At 36.5% G+C, this 9,966-nt stretch overlaps 1 protein-coding gene across 1 annotated transcript in view; it reads right to left on the bottom strand.

The window, feature by feature from the left end:
- Positions 1-25: 25 nt before the first annotated feature.
- LOC125649362 (S1 RNA-binding domain-containing protein 1-like) overlaps positions 26-9,966 on the bottom strand; it is a 60,861-nt gene continuing 50,920 nt past the window's right edge. Inside the window, exons 15-18 of the mRNA XM_056139298.1 lie at positions 8,842-9,000; positions 7,910-7,995; positions 5,240-5,335; positions 26-404 (exon numbers count right to left, since the gene is read on the bottom strand). Of these exons, the coding sequence (XP_055995273.1) occupies positions 145-404; positions 5,240-5,335; positions 7,910-7,995; positions 8,842-9,000 (601 nt within the window). The 3' untranslated portion in view covers positions 26-144. The remainder of the gene's footprint in view (positions 405-5,239; positions 5,336-7,909; positions 7,996-8,841; positions 9,001-9,966) is intronic.

Here is a 9,966-nt window from a genome sequence, read left to right as displayed (position 1 = left end):
TCATCAGGTAATAAATGAAACAAAGAAGATGGCATTTTTATTCAAACTTATGTTTTAACAATCGTTCACAAAATTGTTATAAAGCTCCACAATATTTTGACGTAATGTGGATACATTCTCAATTATTTGCTTAATTCTTTGAATTCACAAAATTTTCTCCAGTCTTAACCCAATTCTGTTTCCAGTCTTGTCTATTTTTAATACATGGACTTCCACTCGGTGGCCTAAATGTAATTCCTTCCTTCTCATGTTTGAGATATGAATAAGTCCATCTCTGCCCACTCCAATGTCCACAAATGCTCCGAAATGAGTTACATTGGTTACTTTTCCTGTCAATACTGTTCCTTCCCTCAGACTAGCAATGTCACAAATTCCTTCCTTGAACATTGGCTTTGAATGTTTTTCTGTCAGAAAGCAAATTTTCTCATTAAAATATCGAGTAACAAAGCAATACTGATGGGAACAAATCTATGCTTAAATTTGGCACAGCAAAAATTAAAAAAAACACAGAATAGCATTTTTTAAGAATTCCAAACACCGTATTTTCAAAAGCTGAGATACAGACATATTAAACAAGAGGCCCATAGGCCTTATCAGTCACCCGAGTATTAGCCAAAAGTATTGTTATGTACCAGTTTGTTACACACCAGTAATTTAGGGAGTCAAAATATTTATACTTTGTTATCCGAGTTGTGTAGCAAATCTCGGCTTTTAAATTGGATAAGGATGAGTGTCCAGTCGGGCGGGCGGCGTCCACAATTAGCTTGTCCAGTCTCTAACTTTCATACTTTTTGGTGCATGTATTAATTCAATTGAAGAGAGCAACAACTGAATTAATGCATGCATTAAATCAATTATTGCTCTCATCAAATGAATTAATGCATGCATCAATTCAACTATTGCTTTCACCAATTGAGTTAATGCGCGCATTATATCAATTATTGCTCTCTTATTAGTCCCCTACCGACCAAGTCGAAGGGGACTTTAGGTTTGCGCTCTGTCTGTCAGTCCAGTTTTCTGCACTTTTTTTCACTGTTCTTGCAGATATTTATTTTATATTAGGTACATTGCTTTGCCAAAACAAGTTACAGATGAAGTTCGAATTTCGTCTCGGTACGTTGATTTTTCACTAAGTTATGGCCCTTGGACTTAGAAATGGCATGAATTACCAGTTTTACGGACTTTATTTGGTTGTGCTAGCAGATATTTATTTGATATCTGGTACATTGCTTTGCCATAACAAGTTACAGATCAAGTTCGAATTCCATCTTGGTCCGTTGATTTTTCATTAATTTATGGCCCTTAGACTTAGAAAAATAACATGAATTATCAGTTTTCCGATTTTTTTTTGTTGTGCTTGCAGATATTAATTTGATATTTGGTACTTTACTTTGCCATAACAAGTTACAGATCAAGTTCGAATTTTGTCTCCATCCGTTGATTTTTCATTAAGTTATGGCCCTTGAACTTAGAAAAATAGCATAAACTGTTAGTTTACATCCAAATTTCTTATCTCTGTAGATAAGAGTACTACACTCATTAAAACTTCTAGCATAGTAATACAATATAGCTAAATTATTCATCATCACCTACATGTCACAGTTTATTGACTTGGTTAAAGACCTAATTAAACCTAATTATAAATTTCTATTTTTCCCCCTGGTCTAGTCTCTACTCAAATAGTAGTTGATATCCTATCCTGGTTCCCCAATTTTCCCTTTTAAACTATGAATATTGTGGTGGTACAGCAATTTTTGCAACCAGTAGGGGACTATGTATTGTCATGCAATACTCTCAGAATGCTTGTTCAATTGTTCATATCATTAATTCATTTGGGGAGATCATCAATTCGATTAAAGCGTGCATCAATCCATATAAATCCAGCTGAAGAATTAATGCTATCATAAATTCAATTAATGTGCGCAATAATTCAGAATTGGAAGATATCATTAATTATTTGAAGATATCTTTAATCAAATTGTTCCGCACATCAAATGAATTGATATCTTCAAATAATTGAAGATATCTTCAATTATTTGAGTTTAAGTTAATTTGGTGCCCCATAGTCATGGGTCACATCATTCCATTGAGTCACCTTGGTCCATAGTTAGAGATTTTCCCTCCATATTCGCAAGTAAATCTTTGATCCTTATTGTGGCCCAAACCTAACCCTGGGAACCATGGTTTCAACAATCTTGAATCTGAACTATGTCAGGAAGCTTTCATGCAAATGTAAACTCTTCTGGCCCAATGGTTCTTGAGAAGAAGATATTTAAAGATTTCCCCATTATATTTCTATGTAAAATTTTGATCCCCTATTTTGGCCCCAACCTACCCCCGGGGGCCATGATCTAAACAAACTTAAATCTACATGTACTTTACACCAGGAAGCTTTCAGGTAAATCTTCACTCTTATGGCCCAGTGGTTTTTGAGAAGATTTTTTTAAAAATTCCCTATATATTTGCATGTAAAACTTTGAACCCCTATTGTGGCCCAACCCTACCCCTGGGGGCCATGATTTTAACAAACTTGAATGTCCATGTCAAGAAGCTTTCATATAAATTTCAGCTTTTCTAGCCAGGAGGTTTTTGAGAAGATTCTTAAATAATTCCACCTTATTTTTGTGATAATCTCCCCTTTGAAGGGGACATGACCCTTGATTTGAACAACGTGAATCCCCTTCACCCAAATATGAGTTGTAACAAATTTGGTTGAAATTATCCCGTTCTGGAGATGATTTTCCTATATATCAACATGTAAAACTTTGATCTCCTATTGTATCCCCACCCTACCCCTGGGGACCATGATCTGAACCTAATCTATACCAGGAAGCTTTCAGGTAAATCTCCACTCTTATGGCCCAGTGGTTCTTTAGAAGATTTTCTTTAAATATTCACATGTATAACTTTGATCCCCTATTGTGGCCCCAACATATCCCATGATTTTAACAAACTTGAATCTTTACTATGTCTAGAAGCTTTCATGTAAATTTCAGTTTTTCTGGCTCAGTGGTTCTTGAGATCAAGATTTTTAAATGACCCCACCCTATTTTTGTGATTATCTTCCCTTTGAAGGGGGCATGGCCCTTAATTTGAACAAACTTGAAAGCACTTCATCCAAGGATGCTTTTTGCCAAGTTTTGTTATAATTGGCCCAGTGGTTCTGGAGAAGAAGTTGGAAAATGTAAAAAGTTTACAGACAGACGATGGACAACAGGTGATCAGAAAAGCTTAGGTGAGCTAACAAATCATGTACTCTCTATGCAATATTTCCTAAAAACTAACAAAGTTCAACAACCTGTAATTTTCTCAAAAATTGAAGAAAATCAAAATCTTTGCCACATACACACGTTCCATAAACATACAAATACTCTGTAAAATAAAGAGTGTCCTCACTTGAAAACTGGAATGAAAATTCGACAAATTATGTACTCTCTACGTAGTAAATTCCTCAAAAACTCAAAAAAGGAAATCAAAATCCTTGCAACATATTCTAGAGTAATCCACAAAGAAGCTACAGAGCAAGTTTCAGCTTGATATGTAACAGAGAAATGAAATTAGAAACAAACCATGGACAGAAGGACTGATATACAGACATCATTGTACCATAATAAATCCCATCTAAAGAAGGGCGTATAAAAATAGGTACCGTCTATTCAAGACATGCTTAAACAAGAAGACCGCAAACAGTACAATGTACGCCCGTCAGACAGTGAAATTCAACCTGGAAGCATATTGTGCACTCTGAATTGATACAACACACATTCTGAGCAGAAAAGCCTTAAAGTGGGTCATGGTGCACCAATCCATCTGACAGGTGAACTGATTATGTATTTCTCTGAGAGGGAGGTTGTGACAAAATGTCAGTGCAATATCTATCTATAATCTTATATATGCTATAGTCATTGTGCCATCATTTTTTTCTTTCTTTTCTTTTTGTTATGTCATTTGTTTTGCTATTTTGACTGTATGCCAACATGGTGATGTCAATAAATAAATTGAAAGTGAACAATGATAAATAGTCCAGGAAACCATTTGATCTACTTTTAGCCCTAAAGTAGGTCATGGTGCACCAATTAAGTTGAAATGTGAACTGATTCTGTATTTCTCCGTGAGGGAGGTTGTGACAAAATTTCAGAGCAATACCTGGGACCATACCAAACAAAAATCTGGAAAACTCTTTGACCTACATCTACCCCTAAAGTAGGTAATAGTGCACCAATCCAGCTGAAATGCAATCTGCACTTGTATTCCTTCAAGAGGAAGCCTTTGACTAAATATCAAAGCAATATCTGTATCCAAAATAAAAAAAAAAAAAAAAGCCCGGAAAACCGTTTGACCTATTTTTAGCCCAAAAGTAGGTCAAGGATGGGCCAATCCAGCTGAAATGCAAGCTGAACTTGTATTCCACCAAGAGGAAGCTTGTGACTAAATTTCAGGGCAATATCTGTATCCATAACAAAATCAAGGTTTTTCTACTACGTGATACTACGACTTTGACCTTGAGACACAATAGACATCCTCCGCTTCACATCAGATGTATGTGTACGTCCAATCCCCAACAGTTCAGTCTGTATCCTGCCTAAAAGGTTTTCCTACTATGTGATGCTACGACTTTGACCTTTGACATTGAAGAACAAAAGGCGCCCTACACTTGGCATGAGGAGTATGTGTAAGTTTGACGGTCCTGGCCCCAATAGTTCGGTCTGTATTCTGCCTACAAGGTTATCCTATTAACTGAGATGACCTTCACAACTGACTTTGAAAAACAAAAGGCATCTTTCTCTCATCATGGTGACCAAAAATGTACCAAGTAGCAAGATCCTAGACTTATGGTGCATTTTGCCTGCAATGTGACGGGCGTATAAAATTCATTGGACTGAAACAAAATTTTAACTTGATCTGTAACTTGTCATGGTAAAGCAATGTGCCAACAAATATCTGCATGACCAAAAAGTGCAGAAAATTGAGTATTTGAGCTAATTTTCTAAGTCTAAGGGCCATAACTCAGCAAATAATCACTGGACCGAAATAAAATTCGATTGTGATCTGCAATTTGTCATGGTAAAGTAATATATCACATATCAATGAATATCTACAATCATAATGAAAAAAGTGCGGGAAACTGATTGCCAGATGGACTGACAGACGACAGACAAAGGGTGATCAGAAAAGGCTACATTATTGCAGCTATACTGATACGCAAGTAGTATTGCACACTTCTAGGGCTATCAGTTACCTCTGATATCATATCCACTTGGTTGAAGAAATGCCTCCAATATCAGCTGCAGTGTATGTTCTCCTAATTGAACATTTTTGCCAATTTCTTTTAGACCTGTTTGAATGAAATAAGATCAACACATAATTTTATGCGGTAACACATCATTTTTATTCCCAGTATATATCTACAATGAATAAAAGTCGAACTTTGTACAATGATTCCAATTATTTTCCCAAAAGTTATAGTAGATTTAAGAGGGGTGGAGGATGTAAAATAGATTGTGACCACTTCTCCTTCTATATGGCTTATCGGATAGATCTGAATCTTTGTACAATGCTTCATTGCCATTTGCAGATGTGCATATTGATGGGACAGGAGAATCCAATTATTTGCTTAAAAGTTATAGTGGATCTAAGAGGGGTGGAGGATGTAAAATAATAGCTTGTGAACACTTCTCCTATATGGCTTATCTATCCTTAAAATCATAGTGGATCTGAGGGATGGGAGGTGTAAAATAGTTTGTGAACACTTCTCCTATGTGGCATAATATCAGAGTCCATAATATCGATGTTCCTGCTCATGCTTTCTCCTCCATACCATGCAGTACATTAAGAGGAGGGGGTTTCATTTGGAGCACTTCCAATTTGGGGAGCTGGAGACATTTGTTTTTCATAAAAACAATCTCTAGTTATATAAATTTTCAAGATAATCACCGCCTTCCGAATTAGATGTAGAAATTTCAAAGATTTTATCATCTTATTGTGCCAGTTTTTTTAATTTTTGCAATTAGTCTGGGTCCGTCGTCCATCATGTGGTAACAATTGAAACATTTTTAACTTCTTGATAACTACCATTCCAATATCATCAAAATTTGGTATGAAGCATCTTTAGGTCATGGTTAACATAAATTGTATATTTCAGTACTCCTGCACCTTTGGGGCCTTAGGGGTGGGGCAAAAAATGACCAGTTTTCAAAAATCTTCTCTAGTACTGCACATCTGTAAGAAAAAGCAGGACAAAAACTGCCCAATTTTCAAAAATCTTTTTAAACCAAGGTGTGACTCTGTACAAAGTTTCAAGTCTATCCAATAAGACATATAGGAGGAGAAACGGCAAACTGACAACTCAACTGTATGACAAACGAGATGATTTCAGCTTCTCCATCATCAACTTCCCACATTGATGTAGCAATATTCCATTATCACCTGCATATGGTGTTGATATATCTCAACTAATTCGATATGCAAGAGCTTGTTCTGGGTATAGTCGGTTTTTAAATCGAGGTAATCTACTGACAAACAAGTTGATGGTACAGGGATTTCAACAGTCTCAATTGAAGTCAGCATTTCGCAAATTCTATGGTCGTTATAACGATCTAGTTCGTCAATACGACCTCGCATTGGGTCAAATGCTGTCTGACGTGTTTCATACCGATTGTTAAGCCGTTCTTGGCACACTGATTTTGACTGCGGATAACTCCGTTTACCTGATCAGGATATGGAGCTCACGGCGGGTGTGACCGGTCAACAGGGGATGCTTACTCCTCCTAGGCACCTGATCCCACCTCTGGTGTGTCCAGGGGTCCGTGTTTGCCCAACTATCTATTTTGTATTGCTTGTAGGAGTTATGAGATTGATCGCTGTTCGTTATCTTCACCTTGCATTCACAAAATTTTGTGACAGACGGACAGAAAGTACAAAAACAATACGTCTCCCCCTGAAAGAGGGGGAGACATAATAATCCCCATGTAGCAATGTTTCAGAAGAGGAAATTAGAACAATATTTATGATATTGTACAGAATTATAGTGTTAACAATGATTATATATTTCAGCATTCGCATATAATAATTATTGAATATGAGCCCTCCTCCCCTTTGTTATTGTAAAGATATAGTCAATGAATTTTCAGTCGTGAACAGTAAGTGGCATGGTTGGTTATCATGGGGGGGTGTCTTACACCATGGTTTGCATTACCAGACGTGCCAAGTTTTAGATGCAGGAAAATAACAAAGGCTTTTATTTTCTGTTGCATAAAACAAACCCCTAATTTAGATCCGCCTCTGCCACAGTTGTATTATGATGTCAAAACGTAGATATGACGTCACACATCGTTTTTCAAGCCTTTCATCAACATTGCATTTTGTTAAATATCAGGCCTTATGTTGCATTATATGTCTGAGCCAGGGGACCACTACATAAGTTCACAATCTTAGATCAAGGTGTGTCTTTGCAAGATCTCCACCATTTTTGATGAGACTTCTGGAATTGGTGACAAACACAACGATCTAAGAATAATGACTATATACAAGTTTCATGCTTGTATGATTCTGTATATTTAAGAATCATGTCATGACTAAAATGCCTGCTCCTCATACACTGTAAAATCATACGAATTTTATGTCAGATGGGTGTTGTTGAATTTAATGGAAAACCTACAACTTAATTTACATCTTAAAATGTGCTCACTTATAAAAATACTTAATTTTATCTACAGATAGCAATAAGTAACACACAGATTACAACACACCATATATAATTCTGGCTTTTTTTTTTTAATTATTGAATCAAATCAAAGATGATTTAATTGAATTGAATCGTGTAGGCACTGTGTTTCACGTTTAGATCTGTTTGAAGGTCAAACAAAATGCCTGTAGTCGATAATTGTATAACAATATCTAATCCACTCACTACATTTCCTCTGATATTCCTTGACTCTTTGGATGCCATTCTCATGACCCAGATCAGCTGGATTTATACCAATTTGTTCCATCAGCCTGCAAATGTACATTGTAATGTAAACGCTTATGCAAACATCAGTGCTAAACAAGAGGCGAATGGGCCACATCGCTCACCTGAGTCACCTTGGCCCATATTTAAAAAATTTCCCTATATATGTTCACAAGTAAAACTCTGATCCCTATTGTGGCCTCATCCTACCCCTGGGGGCCTAGACATTTTGCAAACTTGAATCTGCACTATGTCAGGTAGCTTTTACATATATGTAAACTCCTCTGGCCCAGTGTTCTTGAGAAGAAGATTCTTAAAAGATTTCCCCATTATACTTGTATGTGAAACCTTGATCCCCTATTGCGCCCCCCCCCCCCCCCCCCCCCCCCCCCCCCCCCCCCCCCCAATCATTTTAGTAACCATGAAATGAATCTGTACTATGTCAGCTTTTATGTAAATTTGTACTTTCCTGGCTCAGTGGTTCCTGAGAAGAATATTTTAAAAGATTTTACCTATATATTCACATGTAAAAATTTGATCCCCTGTTGTGGCCCCAACCTACCACCAGGGGTCATAGTTTTATCAAACTTGAATCTGCACTATGTCAGGAAACTTTCATGTAAATTTTAGGTCTTCTGGCCCAGTGGTTCTTAAATAAAATATTTTTAAAATGACCCCACCCTATTTTTGTGATTATCTCCCCTTTGAAGGGGGCATGGCCAAACTTGAAAGCCCTTCACCCAAGGATGCAATTGCTAAGTTTGGTTAAAATTGGTCAAAAATGTGAAAAGTTTACAGACAGACGGCCAACGGGTGATCTGAATAGCTCACTTGAGCTCTCAGCTTAGGTGAGCTAAAAACTGTTGCATTGAAAATCACTTAATGACCCTCACTTCTGTGCAGAATCATATGACTCAGGATGGATCCAGGTTTGATCAAGAGGGTCAGCTTCCTCACTTGTTCGTCTTTTCTTGACTTTCTTTGGAGCCATTGAACTTTTGGCTTTTCTTTTCTTTCCTTTGATAGGCTCTTCGTCGTCAGAAATTGAAACCCTACAAGAAATCGGTTCATGGAAGTCATAGGTACCATATAAATTTATATCTTCCCTAAGAAAAAGGATGACCTATTTACCGAATAATCATTCATTTTCCACAGAACAGGACAACCCTACAATCACAAAATCAAGTCCCAACAGGCTTATTTCTCTCAAAACTGGCACAAAGATTTAATAAGAATATCAATGATTTAACAGTATGGTAATTAGTATAAGAAGACCATATAGTCCACAACATAGGGCTGTCACAGCATATTTTGGTACAGTGACCGGGTCCCTTGAGATTGGGAAAATTAGCATATAGTCCACAACGTAGGGCTGTCACAGCATATATTGGTACAGGGACCAGGTCCCTTGAGATTGGGAAAATTAGTATAATTTTAAACCAAATTGGGAAACTTCTAAGAATATATAAAATATGTTAATTTTTCTTTAAACCATATTAATAAAGTCAATAAGTAACAGAAGTAAATAAATGACACAAATATATCTTTATGATGTAGAGCAAATATGTCATGCAACAGTTTAAGTAAGGTCAGACAATCTGTCTTTCATAGTTTTAAAGTGTTCAACCGTTTTTGTCAGTTGTACACCACTCAATCTAAAGTCTTTGCCCTGTGAAAGCTTTTGTATTTCGGCTTTCAGATTCATTGTTTTCCTCCTCATCACACTCGTGAGGTACTGATATATATGACCGAGGGATTGCTGACGAAATAATGTAGCTATCTGCTTGTATCCTGATTTCGATTTCTGATAAAAAAAATTCTCTAGTACTTCATATTGTGCGACATATTCTTTTTTTTTTTATTTATTTAGTTCGTACACGAGTAATTTTTGGACCACTTAACACGAAACAAACACTTCACTGTAGCACACTCAAGTTAAATGTCAAGAACACAACTATACAATATTTTTTTTTAAATCAAAACTCGGTGTACATATGTTTTATACTAGCGTTATTAAA

Source organism: Ostrea edulis, chromosome 5, assembly GCF_947568905.1.
Source record: "Ostrea edulis chromosome 5, xbOstEdul1.1, whole genome shotgun sequence".
In the NCBI taxonomy this organism is placed as follows: Eukaryota; Metazoa; Mollusca; class Bivalvia; order Ostreida; family Ostreidae; genus Ostrea; species Ostrea edulis.
This window is presented reverse-complemented; position numbering and strand designations above follow the sequence as displayed.